The following is a 17,937-nucleotide window of genomic DNA, read 5'->3' as shown; positions in this document are numbered from 1 at the left end:
GATTGAATCTCTAGAGGAGGGATGGAGCAGGTTTTGATAGTGCTTTACAGTGTTGGGGTAAACAGTGTTTGGGTGTGGGGAAAGGATGGCAGCCAGGGATCGATCCCCTCATGCAAAATATAAGATGTGGAAGCGACTCTTCTGGCTCTGACTCCATGGTCTCACCTCTTGGGGTCTGGACGCACCCTGCTGGCCCCTCTCCCTGGAGCTGGCCAGTGGACAAAGGCCATCTTTTCTTGCAGGGCCTGAGAAAAGTTAAGGCAATCCCACCAGCGGTTCAGGTAGCAGGCAGTGGCAACTGGGGCCCTACAGGCTTTCATCAGAAAATTGTGGGCGGAAACTTCCCGGGGTTTGCTCTGGGTGTCTGGTCTTGAGGCTTCTCAGCTTCAGATGCAAAGTGAGTGGGTGTCTCTTTGAGAAGCAGAAAGAGAGAAGGAAAGAGAGAACGAAAGAGAAGTGTTTCCCTTGGCTATGGAAACTCTATAAAGAGATAGCCGGGCTTTTCTTCTCTCAAGCAGTCAGAAACAGCAGTCCCAGCCTTGACACCTTTGCTGGGGGCTCGTCCGAGTGACCGGCTGCCATGCAGCATCCCTTGAATTACCCCTACCCCCAAATCTACTGGGTGGACAGCAGTGCCAACTCTCCTTGGGCCTCTCCAGGGTCAGTCCTCCCGTGTCCATCCTCTGTGCCAGGCAGGCCCGGGCAAAGGAGGCCACCGCCACCACCGCCGACACTACCACCACCACCACCACCACCACCACCACCACCACCACCACCACCGCTGCCTCCACTGCCACTGCCACCTCTGAAGACGAGGAGGGACCACAACACAGGCCTGTGTCTCCTTGTGATGTTTTTCATGGTTCTGGTGGCCCTGGTCGGATTGGGGCTGGGGATGTTTCAGCTCTTCCATCTACAGAAGGAGCTGGCTGAACTCCGAGAGGTAAGCTAGTGTGTGGATCGTTGTACCCTGGAGACACGGGTGTAGACAGCTCTGCTACAATGGAGCCTGGAGGGATGCTGAGGTCCAGAGGGAGCGTGGTCTCACTTGCCAAGTATTTTTTAGTCCTTTTTTTCCTGTCTTAGAAATGGTTCATTCTAGTTGTTCTAGTCAACCATCAGAAAAATAGAAGCTCAAGTGAATGAAAGGAATATTTGCTATCTTATAGAGGATCAGGGCTAAAATAGGACTGGCAGTTACAGTTCTTCCTTTCTCAGTTGGCAAGGCAGCCTGCTGAACTCTTACCTAGAGGTTAGTGATTCAAGAAAAAACAAAGAGGAACTTGGAGTCTTGCTTAGAAGTGAATTTGTTTAAATGACCAAAGTAACTTTCCTTGCAAATACTTTAAAATATTATAACTGTTCCAAATCCTAAAACTGAGGCATGGTGAGACAAAATTGCATGGCCAAGCTCTGAGTTAGGAAAGGTTCTGAGGTATTGAGATTCCCTTCTCAGGTTTATTCACTTTATTTGACAATTTTGCATTTTTAAGCTTAAAGAACTTCATAATCATTATACATCTTTTTTTCTCTCTCTTTTGCTAGTCTACCAGCGAAAGGCATGTAGCACCATCTTTGGAGAAGCAAATAGGTGAGTCCTTTTATGCGTGTACATTGAGTTTCTAAAGATAGTCCTCATTGCTCAACCATGTTGGTTGCACGTGTTGAACTCCATCCCATTCTTGGACACATGTATACTACAAAAGGAATCTTGGCTAATTCTGAATCTCTGGTCATTTTGGTTCCTTGAGCCACTCTAAAATATGAAGCGAATTTAATCATTCAAAATCAGTATAACTGAGTGCTGAATACAATTTGAAATAATTTCCTTTCAACTTTGGAAAGAGACAATACAGTTGCAACAGGCTTGTCCCATTCCTCAGGCTTCCTGGCTTCCATGAAAGGGCAGTGGCTGTAACTCCCAGGGAGATGGGGGAGGAGGAGACAGAGACAGATGTTTCTGGGAAAAGTTATCTCCTTTTTAAACTCTTTAAGAGATTACTCAAGAGTCAAACTTTATTCAAAAATTTTTTCTAGGATATAATTATTTATTTACTTAGCAGAGAAGGGTCAAGAGAGAGGGGGAGAGAGATTTTTTTTAAAAGATTTTATTTATTTCAGAGAGTACAAGGAAGAGAGAAAGAGAGAGAGAGCCAAGGGAGAGGGACAAGCAGGCCCCCCCTTGAGCAGGGAGCCTGATTTGGGGCTGGATCCCAGTACCCTGGGATCATGACCTGTGCCAAAGGTAAACACTTAATCAACAAGTCACCCAGGTGACCTGAGAGAGAGAATCTTAAGCAGGCTCCACGCCCAGTGCAGAGCCCAATTCAGGGCTTGATCTCATGACCCTGAGATCATGACTTGAAGCCAAAATCAAGAATCGGATGCTTAACTGACTGAGCCACCCAGTTGTCCCATTTAGGCTTTTAAAAAGTATGCAATTAATTATCCACTTTAAGGTTGTTCTTTTGCACTCCCTGGCAGTCTTGGGGGAAGACCTTGGCCATTTCTCAAAGGCTAGTCCAGCTTCCTCCCCAAAGGCAATCATGAGTTACCTTCAATAATAAAAGAAAGTTCTTTGTATGAGGTTCAGGACAAGAAAGAAGATGAAAAATTGGACACTAACCTTGTGTGAAGTTTCAGAACATAGTTTGCAAACTGTGGACAGGTAGATTTAGGATGCTCTGGTTCATTAAACTAAGATCACCGAACTTTGGATTTGGTAAGAGTTGGAAGGGAACTTGGAGCAAATCTCACTTTTCAGAAGAGAAACAGAACTCCAGACAGATTAGGGGATATGCCCCCAAACCACTGGTGTGGAACTAGGGCCAGAAGGAACAAAGGCTCCTGGTGCTTTGTCACCTACAGGGCTTTCCAGTATATAGACTGGTGCCCTATGAAATAGGGAAACTTCCATCTGTCCTTGATGGCCATGAAATGCGAAATAAAGATGAAAAGCAAGAAACCTCTACAAAGACAATAGATATATCTTGTTCCTAGAAATTGGGAAGAGAATAAAAGACAGCACTGGCGGCCATCCAATGAGGGAAGCCTGTTCCAATTTCTCTTATTGCCTATTGTAGCTGACCCAAGTCACCCTACTGCTCCGGAATGTAAGCTCTGAAGGATTCATCCCTTGGATGCTCTGTCTCTAGTTCTAGGTCCAAGTCCCTCAATGTTGGAGAGTCCAGATATATTCAAGCACAGTAGAAATATTTGTTAGAAAAATAAAACTTTTGGAGGATTTCTAAAATGAAATGGCCTCGAAAATCAGTGGAATGTGGCTGGTGAAACAGGTTCCTAATTACTCATCTTTCACCCACTCTGGGATCATTTTAGTGATGATAGTCAAGTGAACAGATGAGTCAAATCTACCTATTCCAGTAAGCAAGTACCTTCTTTAGATCAGCCCAGATGGACCAGAGACTGGGTGCATTACCCCCTAGAAATCAAATTAGCAACTTTATTAACAGAAGAGATGCAAATTAAAACAAGGGGCTATCCATTTTCATTCATCCCATTAGCACAGATAAAAAAAAGCAGACTGGCAAAAATATGAGGGAAAAATTTTGCTTCAGTATTCCTTGACAGCCAGGGAACATGCAAATTGCTATACCTTTTCTGAAGAGCAATTGGAAAAATGTACCCACGAAAGGTTTCAGTGTTAATTTACCATGCAATCTCCTCACTAAGAATTTATCTTAATAAAATAATTAGAGATATACCCCAAAACTAATAGATAAGGATGTTCATTTCCTTATAAGGCTATTTATAATAAACAAGTCAGAAGAAACTTAAATACCCCTTACCAGGAGATTAAATACATCATGGTATGTTTGGATGGCATTGTATGTAGCAGCTGCAATCCATGTAGTTACATTTAAGGCCATGAAGTTTGTGCATTCTATATTGTGAGATAAAAAGACAAGTTATAAAACAGTATGCTTAACTTAAATTCCCTATGTAAGTGCATGTGTATAATTTTATATTTTTAGTAAAGAACTAGAAGGATTTATACTTCAACATATTAACAGCAATTTTCTTTGGGATATACTATTATTATAGATTATTTAAACATACTTATTGGCTCCTTTTTCATTTTCCTTTTTTTCCACAGTTAACTCATTAAGTCTTTTATCCATTCACGAATGTTCTTGGAATTCTTCTTATGTGCCAGGCTGGATGCTGGGTGTTGGTAATGACTGAGAACCAGGGAGGAGAGACAAGGGTCCTGCTGTTACAGAGCTTCTAGCAGGCAGGAAAGGGTAAACAAAAGCAAGCAAGCAGACAACAATTTCAAATTGTACGAAGGGCAACGTAAAATAGAGTGGTCTGGAAAGTCCCCTCTAAAGAGGTGTCATGTGTGTGCCTGCCTGTGTGGGGGTGGGGTGGGGTGGGAGGGTAGGGAAAAAACATTCCAGCAGTGAGAATGTCATGTGCAAAGACCCTGGGGGCAGGAAACATTCACCACCGAAGTGTAGGATCTAGTTCCAGTTTCTTTCTGCTCTTGCCTAGCAGGTATTTCTACTGAATAACCCTCTATGAGAATAACACTGTGCAAGGCTCTGCGAGGGATATAAAGATACGCAAGCTGTGGTTCTCTGTTCCATTTCCTGTCAGTACATGGCTGAATGCCAAACTAGTTGCACAGATGGTTTGTGGTATAGGAATGTAGAGGAGACTCAGTTTTGCCTTTCCTGTTCGCTAACACCTCATTCATGGTGGGTGGTCTTGTGGGGCTAGAGAGGTCATGATTGCTCAGGTTATGTTCTCAGCCGATTAGGGCGTTCTCACGCCACGGGTGAGCTTTACAGGCTAATCGCAAGGAGCTTGATGTGGATGAAGGCCTTTCTATGAATCTTTCTCGAATGTCTTAGCTGAATTCATTAGCTAAGTGGTAGCTCTGTTTGGTTAAGATATTTGAAGTCAAAGAAATAATGTCTACTTTGTGAACTATTGTTTGTTTTAACTCCTCCATTTTAACTTAGTAAGCATTTACTGGTCACATGCCCTGTGTTAGACACTGAGGCTGGAGTACTCTGGTGGATTAAACATATAGTAGGAAACCTGCCATTTATTTGGGGGCGGGGGGTGGATAAGACAAGTTATACAGTTACCACAGAAATGGGGAGTCAGAACCAAGAAGAGAGGTGAAGACAAAGTGATTCTAGGTTTCAAAGGAGAGAAAAATCATATTCGATTAAAAAGGCCTGTGAGGGTTTCCCCAAGAAAGAGGTATTGCAGGTTTGTTCAGGTTACATCAGAACTCATGTTGTGGGGGCGCCTGGGTGGCTCAGTAAGTTAAGTGTCTGCCTTTGGCTCAGGTCATGGTCCCAGGATCCTGGGATTAGGCCCCATGTCTCAGTGGGGAGTCTGTTTCTCTCTCTCCTCCCCACTCATGCTCTGTTGCTATCTCTGTCTCTCTCAAGTAAATAAATAAAACCTTTACGAAAAAGAAAAGAAAAGAAAGAAAAAAAAGAACTCGTGTTGTGCAGCCTTGGTCAATGTGAGCAAGGTCAGGAGATAAAGCTGGACTAATAGGCAGAGATGATGTCTAGGGAAACTGTTACAAAATTATAGGTTCAGTGAGGGGCTATTCAAGGCATTTGATATCTGAGGATGGTTAATTTGGGCAGACCGTCGAATACCACGGAGGCAAAGAGCTAGTGGCCAGGAGCTGAAATCATAGTCTTCTTTGGCCTCTGCTCTGCCGAGTCCTAAAGGCAGCAGAACTGGAGTAGAGAAAAAAACCCTAATTTAGAGCCAGAAGACCTGAGAGTCTGTCCTATACTGACATTTGGTTGCTGGGTCTTCTTGGAAAAATCACTCAACTTCTAAGCTCATTTAGCTGTCTATAAAGTGGGACAAATATCTCCACTTCAAAGTGTTGTGGCAAGTTCAAATACAGTAACTGATATGATAGCTCTTTATAAATCAAACTTATTGGTTTATTGTAACACAGTTTTTGCATATGTCTATCTCTATTTGGTTTATTTTTTACCTCTTCATTTCTGAAATACAGATTTCTGTGAATTCTATAGTTTGGACTTGAATGATTAGTATATGTTAGACTATTGTCATTTATGTTTTTAAAAAAATCACTTTTATTTAAATGACCTGTTCGGAGTCCCAACAAAAGAATAGTTGGCATCTCATTTTTATATTTATCTTTCATCTCTCTATGATACAGGTCAACCCAATCCACCTTCTGAAAAAAGGGAGCTGAGGAAAGTGGCCCATTTAACAGGTCTGTATCTGGAAAGTACATGGGGCTTGGGAAAGCGTTTGACAGAAAGAATAGCTGGTTGGGTACTGTGCTCTGAGGGAGTTGTTACTTTCCAGGGACAGCATTTGACACTGAAGAATAGTCCCATCTTTCTAGTCAAGTCAGCCTCATACTCATATTGAGCCCCTACTAGTCTAGGCCATGTTCTAAATTGGCAAAATGGAGCTAATTATAACATGATTCCTGCCCATGTGGAGCTTGCTCTTTTCAATCACTCCAAAGATGCTTAGGGGATTTGGGGCATGGGTTCACAAGGTGAGATCTGGGAAGATAGGGAGTGATGAATTATTTTAGTCAGGGCTTTTCTGGTGTTCTGGAAGAGCTTCACTCTGCTTTGTGCAAGAGTAGAAACAGAAGTGAGAAAAAGGGCCCTGTCCCGGCATTGGTGGACTTCCTGCATGTGGTCACGTAGCGGAGTGAAGTGATTTGATAGCAATGTGGTGTGGGCATTCCCAGGGTACAGTCCATTAATATTTGAAAGATGGATACGTCACAGGAAGGGGTATGTCACTGTCTCTAGAATTATTAAAGTAGAGGCTGTAGAATCATCCAGTTTGGATCACCAGATATTTATTGAACACGTGTTGTGTGCCACGCCTTGGGGGCATGTAGATTAATCATACATGATTGTCCATACAATCATACATGGTCCCTGCTTTCAAGAAACTTAAAATATAATAGGGAAATACAGGTACATAAGTGATAATTTTAGTACTGGAGTGTGTTCTCTGCTTAAGGTATGAATATATTGCTGTAGGGACATAAAAGAAAGGGGATTTTAGCCCAAAGTGGGGGAACTGAAGTCTCCTTAGTATAAATGAGGAGCTGGGCCAGATGATCCCTAAGGATTCTTCCTAACTTTAAAATTTCAGAGTTCCTTAGGTTTGGCTTTTTTCCTCATGGAAGGACCTTGAAACCTAGAAGTTTTGTTGTTAGTTCTGAAGATCATAGACTCTTTGTTCCAGAGAGTTAAAATAATCTCAGTAATGTCTCACTGTAATTGATTAGCATCTATATTGTTATCCCAGTTGTGTAGATGATAAAATCAAGGCAAACAATTTGATAGAGGTGTTGCAGGAATTCAGTGATGGATTGAGTCTGACCTGTTGGCCAGTTCTATGTGGGTTATGTCACTTTGGTTATTTGCTCAAGGAAAGGCCCACAGTTTTGCTTTGGAAGCTTCATTTGTTGGGTGCATGAGCATTCCTGGCTGAAAGCTCCTCTCTGATTTGATTTCAGGCAAGCCCAACTCAAGATCCATCCCTCTGGAATGGGAAGACACATACGGAATTGCCCTTGTCTCTGGGGTGAAGTATAAGAAGGGTGGCCTTGTGATCAATGATACTGGGTTGTACTTTGTGTATTCCAAAGTGTACTTCAGGGGTCAGTCCTGCAACAACAAGCCCCTGAACCACAAGGTCTATATGAGGAACTCTAAATATCCCCAGGACCTGATGCTGATGGAGGGGAAGATCATGAACTACTGCACTACAGGCCAGATGTGGGCTCGTAGCAGCTACTTGGGGGCAGTATTCAATCTCACCAGTGCTGACCATTTGTATGTCAATGTATCTGAACTATCTCTGGTCAGTTTTGAAGAATCTAAGACATTTTTTGGCTTATATAAGCTCTAAGAAAAGCACTTTGGGATTCTCTCCATATGGTTCCTTGTTACAAGCACTGAGAACATGGTCTTGAATGAGAGTCTTCTTAAGCTCACTTGAGGTCAAGTGAGAAGACATGATCCAGGAGTATCTTAAGACCATAGGGTTCAGCAGGTTTACAGTTCCTCAGCTCACCTAAGGTCCATGAACCAGACAGGAAGAGGAACATGACTGAAGAACATGAGACTCTGGGCTACCATATGAAGATGCAGAAGCAGGAAGAAGTAGCTACTAGAGTGTTCTACTCTCATTTTAAGTGTCCAAAAGCATTTTGACACATTGAAAAGGACACCTGTTAACTCACCTCTTGGGGTGGGTCTACTATCTACCTCAGGGGAGGATTTTTGATATATGGATGTGACATGAGTGTATAAGGGATGGAAAAAGAGGAGTAGGCTTGTGTGATAAGCTAAAGAAACCAGAAGGCCAGTGTCCCATTGGCAGCACCTTTACTTCTAAACGCATAGCCTGAACCACCAGGTGATGCTAACACAGAAGCAAAGGGAATCTTTTGTGAAGTTATCCCATTCCCCACACAGCATGTATATTTCCAGTGCAATTTTGGTGTGTGTGTGTGTGTGTGTATGTGTGTGTGTGTGTGTGTGTGTGTGTATCACATGCATTTGACTAGAAGAGTTATGTAAGAAGAGATAATGTGGAAATTGTGAAGGATATGTTAGGAAATCATGGGTTGCATTTAGTGGTAGATTTTTGAATACTTCTTGGCAACCAACTCAGCTGTCCTCAAAATAGCCCTCAAGACTCTTTGATTGTCAGGTGTTGATGCTGTTTTCCTATAATCAGTATTTATATGCATTTTGTGTATTTTAATAAAAAGAATACATGTAATAAAAATTATATTTTAGAATACAGATCAATATTATGAATGTACCTTTTGGAAATCACTAAAATTTGGACTTCTTTTCTTTATTAATTCTTTCCTCCATGGCTTCATTACTCATTTTGACTTAAGGCCATGTTAAGAACTCACTGGTGTGAGAACTATGAAGCAAATCTATCGTTGCCAGATACCCCTCTCCCCAGTCTTTTTCCATTATCCAGAGTTTTCATTACCTATAAAGTTGCCAATGTTAAGCTCACCCAACTTTGAACAGATTTAGTGACAATTTACCCCATATTTTCCTGGGAACAGAGCCATAGCATAGTGGAAAGGGCACAGACTTTGGACTGACAAAACCTTTAACTTGGATCTTTGTTCTTCTGCTTTCCAAATGCAATCACTGGGCAAGTCACTTAACCTCTCTTGCACAAAAATGACTGATATGTACATAAAATATCTGGTACATGGCATCTATCTAAAAAATGGCAGCTATCATTTTAATAAACCACTCTAGAGAGGCACTATATGCTCCAGGAGAAGCCACTGACCTGAGGGATCCACCCAAACACCTGGTTTCTTACATTCTCCTGTCCTTTATTGACAACGACCTTTTCTTTTTCTTTTTTTTTTTTTTTTAATTTTTATTTATTTATGATAGTCACAGAGAGAGAGAGAGGCAGAGACACAGGCAGAGGGAGAAGCAGGCTCCATGCACCGGGAGCCCGACGTGGGATTCGATCCCGGGTCTCCAGGATCGCGCCCTGGGCCAAAGGCAGGCGCCAAACCGCTGCGCCACCCAGGGATCCCGACAACGACCTTTTCCTATTTTTTTTCAACCACTCACTACCATGGCCTCCCCCTGGACTTTGCCTTTTTAAAAATTATGGTATTTGCTTTACAATTTAATTTCATACACCTTATTTTCACATTACCTCCTATTATTCCAGCTCAATTGCTCCAACATTTTCTCTCCTAAAATGTGTATATTTTTATCACATTGAGACCTCTAATAAACTCTATCCTTTCCTTACATATCCATCAACTCCTTCTTTCAACACAACTTCAACACAACTCTCTCTTAGATTCTGCCCTCTGTCATTACAATCAGTATCTTGGGAAATTTCTCAATTCTAGAATATTCTTTCTTCAGTACATTCCCCTTGCAAAAATCCCTTTCTCTTTAAGCTGGCATCCTAAAAGCTGGATGTTGCTAGAGAAAATTACCCAAAAAGACAGACTAGTTTCAGTTTATTTTTGTCTATCATCTACATAAATCAGTTACTCTTTATCACTGAATTATTTCTATCTTTTGATTGATTTGAGTAACTAATACATGTACATAGTACAAATTTTAAAAAGCATATAAATATATAGGATGAAAGTAAGTCCTCTTTTTACTCTGTCCCATGGCCCAATTTCTGCCCACAGAGAGTATCATTGTCTCCTTATGCAGCTTTCCAGAGATGTTCTATATGTATGACATACATTTACATCTGAGTTTCCATTCTTCCTTCTATTAACATTCTGAACTAGATAATTCTTTGTCGTGGGAGCTATCCTGTGCACTGTCGTATGTTTAGCAGTATCTCTGCCTTCTATCCACTAGATACTAGTATCATTGTCCCCTCCTGCATGCAGGAAAACCAAGAATATCTCTAGACACTGCCAAATTTCTCCAGACTGGGGATGGGAAGACAAAAGTCAGCCCTACTTGAGAAACACTGCCTTATATTAGTGATCACAGATCTCAAATGGGCATTCAATACTGCCTACCACTTTTTTTTTCAGTTCCCTGCCAACCATGTTTTTCCACTATTTGAGACAATTACATCATAGCTTTTCCTCTTACAAGCCCAACATATCCCCTCCTCCCACCATGGAACCACACTTATACCACCAGAACACCAATCCACCTACATTTGCATGATCCACCTACATCTGCATGATCACCTACATCTTCTTTTTTCCTTATAGTGGAGGAAGAGGACCATCTTTTCATTTGTGCACTAGATCCATTTCTATTCCCCTACTTTGCCTCTTTAAAATTTCTCTTCTCTCTTCTGGATCCTCAAACCATTGCTGTCTATGAAATGATTTCCATCAGCATGTTCATATGTTCAAATATATTTTTTCAAAAAAAAAAAAAGACAACCCAGTCCAAACCAAAAAAAAAATCCCAAACCTTTCTTTACCATTCCTCTTCTCCAGTGATGGCTGCATTTCTCATTTTCCTGGTAGAGACAAACATAGAAGGCTGTCTCCATACACATGGGTTCCATTTCCTTAGCCAGGAATGGTCTTCTTTAGGTTCCTCACATGTCTGGCTTCTTATCTTTCAGGCCTTAATTTAAATGTCACCTCCTCAAATCATTCTTAGAGCCTCTTCTTTTTCTCATTATTTTATTTCTCTTTAGCATAACTTGCAGTTATATTATTTATTTGACCACTTAAAAAAGTATCTGTTTTTTCACTACAATAAAAGTTCACCAAACAAGAACTTTTCTGGTTTGTTTACCACTGAAACCTCATTACCAAACCCAGTGCTTGGCATCTATTAAGAGTTCAATAAATATCTTGTTGACTGAGTAACCTTATTATTAAAACAAATGTTTCTCAGTGTGGGGTATGTGTGTATATTTCTCAGTGTAGCGAATATATTCACTACTAGTTGTAGTGTTGCCTCATGAATGTATGTGACTGTTTATCCAGCTTTGAGTAGATTATCTAATAGGAATTTCAGGCTACAGATGGAAAAAATAGTGCATCCTGATTCTTATCACTGGAAAATAAGAAAAATCTATTTGATGTCTGGCATTACCAAGAGTTATTCAGGATACTGTTGAGGGAAACTGCTGGGTAACTAGAGTTGCACTTGCCACTTAGAAGACAATAAATATTTGTTGAATAAATTAATGAAAGAAATCAAAGGTTCAGGCTGGAGTATGTCACCTGCTCTCCTTAAAATTATTCTGTTGAATCATCTATTTCCTGGCCAGGTACCTCATCGAGAAAGTCAGGGAAGTATTCTCCTTTCTTTTGGAAGCCCTCACGATGAAATCCTCCTCATCCTTTTTCTCCTCTCTTGGCTCCAGCCATCAAGTACACTAAGGGTAATAGGAGATTTTCTGGGCTTTTTTTTTTTCGGTCAATGGACCCTTCTAGATAATGGCACCAGGGCAAAGGGAGAATAGGAATGGCACTGGGCCATCCCAAGATGACGTAATGCAATCAACTAGTAGTGGTATTACTGACACTTTTATCCCTCTAAATCTGAGCTCTACTAGGATGCCTTTGGGATTTTCTGGAGATAGAGCTATAACTTACTATGCACTATTTACTTGTTCCAGGAAAGAGATTTAACAGTTCCCTCAGGAACCTTGAGTTAGTTTTCTTTACCTCAGTACATAAAGAATGCCAAAAAATCAAAACTCTTTGATGAGCTCATTAAAAATGGGATCTGCCATTGTTAACCTTTTTTTTTTTTTTTTTATGATAGTCACAGAGAGAGAGAGAGAGGCAGAGACACAGGCAGAGGGAGAAGCAGGCTCCATGTACCGGGAGCCCGATGGATGTGGGATTCAATCCCGGTTCTACAGGATCGCACCCTGGGCCATTGTTAACTTTTGAAATGCTAAACCCAACATAGAACACTTACCAAAAAGAAAAAAAAAAAGAAGAGGATTACTTCTGGTTCAGGAGGTTGAGGTTTTCTTACTTTTCAAGCAGCCCCAAACACACAAAACCTATGTTTTTCATTAGCACCCCCAGGGTGGTGACCTTGTCTTCTCTGAAGTAGGTTTTGACTTACCACAGCTTAATAGGAAATGAGCTCTACTGGGGACCATCATTATGAGTGTGGCTCATTTGAACCAACAGATCATTGGAAGATGGGAACTGTAGAGAAAAGCCCAACTCCTCTGAGCCAGACTGTAAGATTTTCTTAGGGTTAAGCCACAGACATTCCCTGGGCCTTATCTAAAAAGTACGCCAGCCATATGTTATTTTTTTCAAAGGGGGTCTGCTTACATTCTGGTATTAATAGAGATAAATTTTTACTTTCTGAAAAATTTGTATTTTCTTTTCTTTCTTTTTTTTTTTTTTCTCCCTTTCCCAGGGTTTTTGACCATCAAGAGGCAGAAGAGGTGGCCCTGGGAAAGTGGAATCAGAACTCCATTCCTTAGAGTCCTCAGACTTAGAAATCAACCTTATTATAATTATTGATGGTAGGCAGAAACTTTTGGGGCTCACCTAAAAGCCAACTCACCTTGAAAATATAGACAGCTAAGTGGGTATTCTGGTATACCCACTTATATACAGAATATCTTCAGTATATTCTTACAGTTCACCCAGAAGGGAGGAAAGTATCATCTCAGGGATGACTTTCTCACTATTGCCTGAGCTTCATCCTTATTAGGAGACATTTCTCCACAGTTCTAACTGTTCATCTTCAGAGAGAAGCACATTGCAGGCATCCCTCCTATTCTACTTGGAAGCTCCTTTGGCACTATGGGGTCATCTTTTCTTCTGCTTCTTAATTAAATACCGTGGACCCAATGTCATATTCTGTGGACAGTCAAGTCTTCCCTCCAGTTTCCTGAAAGTTTTAGGGAGCACCCTCATTCTCTTGGGCAGTCCACATTGTAACACGTCTTAGAAAGAATACAAAGCAACATCTCTTTTGAGGCAGAAATTTTCATTGCCACATGTACAAAAGGTGGAACACATTTCCAACACATCCTTAATTTGAAAACCTCTGGGAGAGGGGTTTAGTGAACTGTGAGGGAGCCCATATCTGCTCTGGACTGTATTACATTTACATTTTAGGGCGTTCTTTCTCAGATTTGGAATCTTCTGCATTGCACCTTCCACATATTGGATATAGTTCTTTTCTGCTTAATATTCCTACAGTATTTTATAGATTGTAAAGCTTTCTCATATACCTTATCTTGTTTAGTTTTCATGACAACCTCAGAAGGTAGGTTGTTGTCTTCGTTTTATACACAAAAACAACTGAGACACTGAAAAGTTATGAGTCTTGCTTAAGGTGACATGGCTAAGAAAGGGTGGAGCTCAGACTAAGTAAGCCCCAGTCATCCAACTGTGCATCTTATGTCCTTTCCACGTGCATCTTATGTCCTTTCTGCATGCAGAGATTTCTCAGAGCTGCACCTTATATGATGGCACTCAATGTGAGCCTCACCCCTTCATTTTCATTGCCTCCTTATCTCTTTGCATTTTATTTTATTTTATTTTAAAGTTTTATTTATTTATTTTTTTAAAACTTTAAAAAAATTTTTTTATTTATTTATGATAGTCACAGAGAGAGAGAGAGAGAGAGAGAGGCAGAGACACAGGCAGAGGGAAAAGCAGGCTCCATGCACCGGGAGCCCGACGTGGGATTCGATCCCGGGTCTCCAGGATTACGCCCTACGCCAAAGGCAGGCGCCAAACCGCTGCGCCACCCAGGGATCCCATCTTTTTGCATTTTAGTTTTAAGTCTCAGTTTGGTTAATACCCACATTCTACATAATATGATATAATATGTATACATATTTGATATCATAACCTTATAGAGGTCATAGAGTTTCATAGTTGACAGTCACAGATTCTCTTCTTTCATTTCATCTCTCTACTGTGTGTGTGTGTGTGTTTAAGATTTTATTTATTTAATCATAAGAGACACACAGAGAGAGGTAGAGACATAGGCAGAGGGAGAAACAGGCTCCTCGAGGAGAGCCTGATGTGGGACTTGATCTCAGGACCCCAGGATCATGCCCTGAGGCAAAGGCAGATACTCAACCACTGGGCCTCCCAGGTTTGGGAGTCTCTACTGTGTTTAACTGTGTTTAACTGAATTGCTCCTATTGCTCATCCTAGAAGAGAAGGAAAAAAGAATGAACTAGCGGTAAGAGGGCCTGGATTTGAGTCCAACTTCTGCTACTCAACTAGCTATGTGTGTGACCTTGAGTAAGTGATAGGGAATATCTTCAGATTCTGTTGTCCTCTGTAAAATGAGGACACTGATTCAGAGTCTTATGGTTTTGTAGGAATATTGCTAATGCTAAATGGAATGAAACCACTTTGTCAGGAATGACACTTCGGAAGGTAGGTCAGTGGAGTTATGTACCTCAGCAACTTTCCTGATAAAGTCACTGTAAAAAAAGTTCTTACTTGCCATTTAGTTTCTACAAAATTGACAATCTGTAATCCAACCATATTATGTATGAATCCCATCAAATGTGAAAACACTAATTAGGAACAATAGGTAGGCAAGTATTCTGAGATATAAAAGTAAAAGAATAATATCTTACTTTTTAAAAAAGATTTTATTTATTTGTTCACGAGAGAGACAGAGAAAAAGGAAGAAACACAGGCAGAGGGAGAAGCAGGCTCCTCATGGGGAGCCTGATGCGAGACTCGATCACAGGACCCCAGCTAACGACCTGAGTCAAAGGCAGACGCTCAACCACTGAGCCACTCAGATACCCCCAACATCCTACATTTTCATAGCTTTTTTCACATGGCTTTTGCTTTTTTTTTTTTTTAACATCTGATATAATATACATAAAAGCAGTTGGCATGCATCAGCTTCTCTATAAACGTTAAATGAATATATTGAATATTTTCCGAGCTCATTATATTCATAGCCTAGGGTGATGCCATTTTGGTGCTATATTTTAAATCATGAAGTATAATTAAATAGGGTTTTGGTTAAACATTTGACTGGGAAGATAGAATATACTCTTTGCTGTCCTTATGCATAGCTAACACCTTTAGCTTAACCCAGGGTTGTCTCAGGAGATGTGAGCTGTTGAGGGAATCCCCCTCCTCCAGCTACTCATCACAGAAGGGATAGAACTTCTTGGTTCTCATGTCACAGCCCTGGCTTTCTGTGGGTAAACCACTTCAAAGACCATGTGAGTTAGTAAGAGACAGCCTTGATACTATCGAACTCTGAAAGTGTCCACCCATGTAAGGCACCATATACAAGATGTGCATCTTTGCAAAGGAGACTGGAGAGTTGGAAGGGTGTCTCTTAGTGTCTCAATGCTTCTCTGGGCAACGACCTTTTAGTTTCACATGGTTTAGGTCTTAGTTTTCTCACACACACCACCCTAACACCACACGTGTACCACTTCCAGTCTGTAGAAGGGAACTTGGTGCACATTTTCTGGAAGGGAAGGTCCTAGAATTTGTTCCTGATTGGAAAAGAAGGCAGGTGGAAGATTCAGGAAGCTAACAATGTCTCTGGTCTTAAATAAATGAACTCAGATTCTAGACTTTCATAGCAGAGAGTAAAGATTGTAGATTGAAGAAGCTGGAGGTGCCAGTAACATGAAATGTGTTCTATTCTCCTCACCTCATGTCTTCATTGAGAAGAAAAAACAGCTTTCTCTAAGTGATGAGAAAGATACAAAAGTGTTAAACAGAACTTTAAGGTGTGAGCTGCGAGAGAAGACATCTCAAACCTCAGCATCCTCTTTTGCATCATTTGGGTGGGTTATGTTCTGGCTTCTAAGAAAGTCTAGAGGCTCCTGCAAAGGTTTGGGAGGGTGGCAAAGAGAAGATTGCAATACAGGAAACTTTAGCATTCTGTTCTTGGGTTACTCAATGGTGTTGACTAGGATAGCTAATTGTCTCTTTCCAACTTTCCTAAAGAATGTGAAAAGAATTCTCTGCTCTGGAAAGGGAGTAGGAGTGCAATTGGCAGAGAGAGGCGGCTAGGTAACTGGATCCACTTTTGAAAGGAAGGTGAATTTGTGGTATTTTTTTTCTGCTATACAGCCAAGCCCACATTGTTGTATTTTATAGCTTACAAAATGGGTAAGAATACCAAATTCTTATTTAAAAATAACGAGACATTTATTACAGGACTTACTTTTTCCCTAAGCCAAGGCGTGAGGTAGATAAATAGCAATAATAGTTGTAATTTATTGACTCATTTTTTGTAAGGATTATGCAAAGCATCTTACTTTTATGTTTACTAAACCTCACAACTCCATAATGGAGTTACTAACTCCATTTTGTAAGTGAAAAAAAAACTGATTTAGGCTTAGAGAGATTAAGTAACATTCCCAAGGTCATAGGGTAGCAGAGATAGGATTCAAGACCGGGCTTGAAATATTTATTAAGCACCGACTGGGTGCCAAGCTTTGCTTAGGGGATGCAGTGGTGAACAAGACAGATAAGTTCCTTGTTCCTATGTTTCTTTATTTTTTTAAAAAGATTTTATTTATTCATTCATGAGAGATACTGAGAGGCAGAGACATAGGCAGAGGGAGAAGCAGGCCCCCTACAGGGACCCCCTTGCGGGATTCCATCCCAGGACCCCAGTATCACAACCTGAGCCAAAGGCAGAAGCTCAGTTGCTGAGCTACCCAGGTGTCCTTCCTTGCTCCTTTAATTTTACATCTTAAGGGCAGGAATGATGGTGGTAGTGCAGAAAATTTTTTTAAAAAGCAAATAAATTCTCAGATAATGATAAATGCTAGATAGAGAATTAAAATAGGGCATTAAGATGAGAGACTAGCTAACTACATCAGAGGGGAGGCTTCTCTGAGGGGGTGTCATTTAAAATGACAAGAGCCACAGTCAGAAGAGCATGTAACTCTTGATCTCAGGCTTGTGAGTTTGAGCTCCACTTTGGGCATAGACATTACTTTATATATATGTCAAGTAGCAGAGCCAGGGATACAAAGATTAAGCTAAGGAGGTTCCAGGCAGAGAAGACAGCCTGTTCATGTTATTTTGGATAAAACAATGCATTGTTGTGTGGGATTATCACACACATTAGCAATATGCATAACAGTTTTAAGTGCTTAAGCACCAGGATGTTTCCTCATTACTGAGACAACTGTCAACCTAAATAAAGAGGTAAACTGAGGCAAACTCTAGTTAGCAGAAATTCAGTTAAGTCCCAAGTAGCAGAGGAACTGCTATTGGCAGACACGTGCTAAACCAAGCTCCAGTCTCTTGAGAGCTTTAGTCGGGCTTTATTTATGGGCAGGGAGCCCAAAGAGGGTGAAGTCCAGCCAGAGTCGAAGTAAATTCATTGGCTTGAGAATGGGTAGAGATTCTCGGCAGATGATCATTGGTCAGGAGATAAGTGCCAGTTTCTCAAAAATCAGGCATTTATGGGAATCAGT

At 41.0% G+C, this 17,937-nt stretch overlaps 1 protein-coding gene across 1 annotated transcript; it reads left to right on the top strand.

The window, feature by feature from the left end:
- The first annotated feature begins 255 nt into the window (after positions 1-255).
- On the top strand, positions 256-8,818 carry FASLG (Fas ligand). The gene is made up of 4 exons (XM_025430303.3): positions 256-943; positions 1,546-1,591; positions 6,191-6,247; positions 7,526-8,818. Exons 1-4 carry the CDS (start codon positions 581-583, stop codon positions 7,918-7,920), a joined length of 861 nt encoding a protein of 286 aa, XP_025286088.2. The 5' UTR covers positions 256-580; the 3' UTR covers positions 7,921-8,818.
- The last annotated feature ends 9,119 nt before the right edge of the window (positions 8,819-17,937 follow it).

Source organism: Canis lupus, chromosome 7 (assembly GCF_003254725.2).
Source record: "Canis lupus dingo isolate Sandy chromosome 7, ASM325472v2, whole genome shotgun sequence".
In the NCBI taxonomy this organism is placed as follows: domain Eukaryota; kingdom Metazoa; phylum Chordata; class Mammalia; order Carnivora; family Canidae; genus Canis; species Canis lupus.
The sequence above is the reverse complement of the archived record's forward strand: the minus strand, read 5'-3'. Positions and strand labels throughout refer to the sequence as shown.

What these genes read in the sequence shown, in the direction of transcription:
- FASLG (XM_025430303.3), top strand. Translation starts at nt 581, where the DNA reads ATGCAGCATCCCTTGAATTACCCCTACCCCCAAATCTACTGGGTGGAC. An exon ending in AGCTGGCTGAACTCCGAGAG is followed by an intron (nt 944 to 1,545) that starts GTAAGCTAGTGT and finishes CTCTTTTGCTAG; the next exon opens with TCTACCAGCGAAAGGCATGT. An exon ending in GAAAGTGGCCCATTTAACAG is followed by an intron (nt 6,248 to 7,525) that starts GTCTGTATCTGG and finishes ATTTGATTTCAG; the next exon opens with GCAAGCCCAACTCAAGATCC.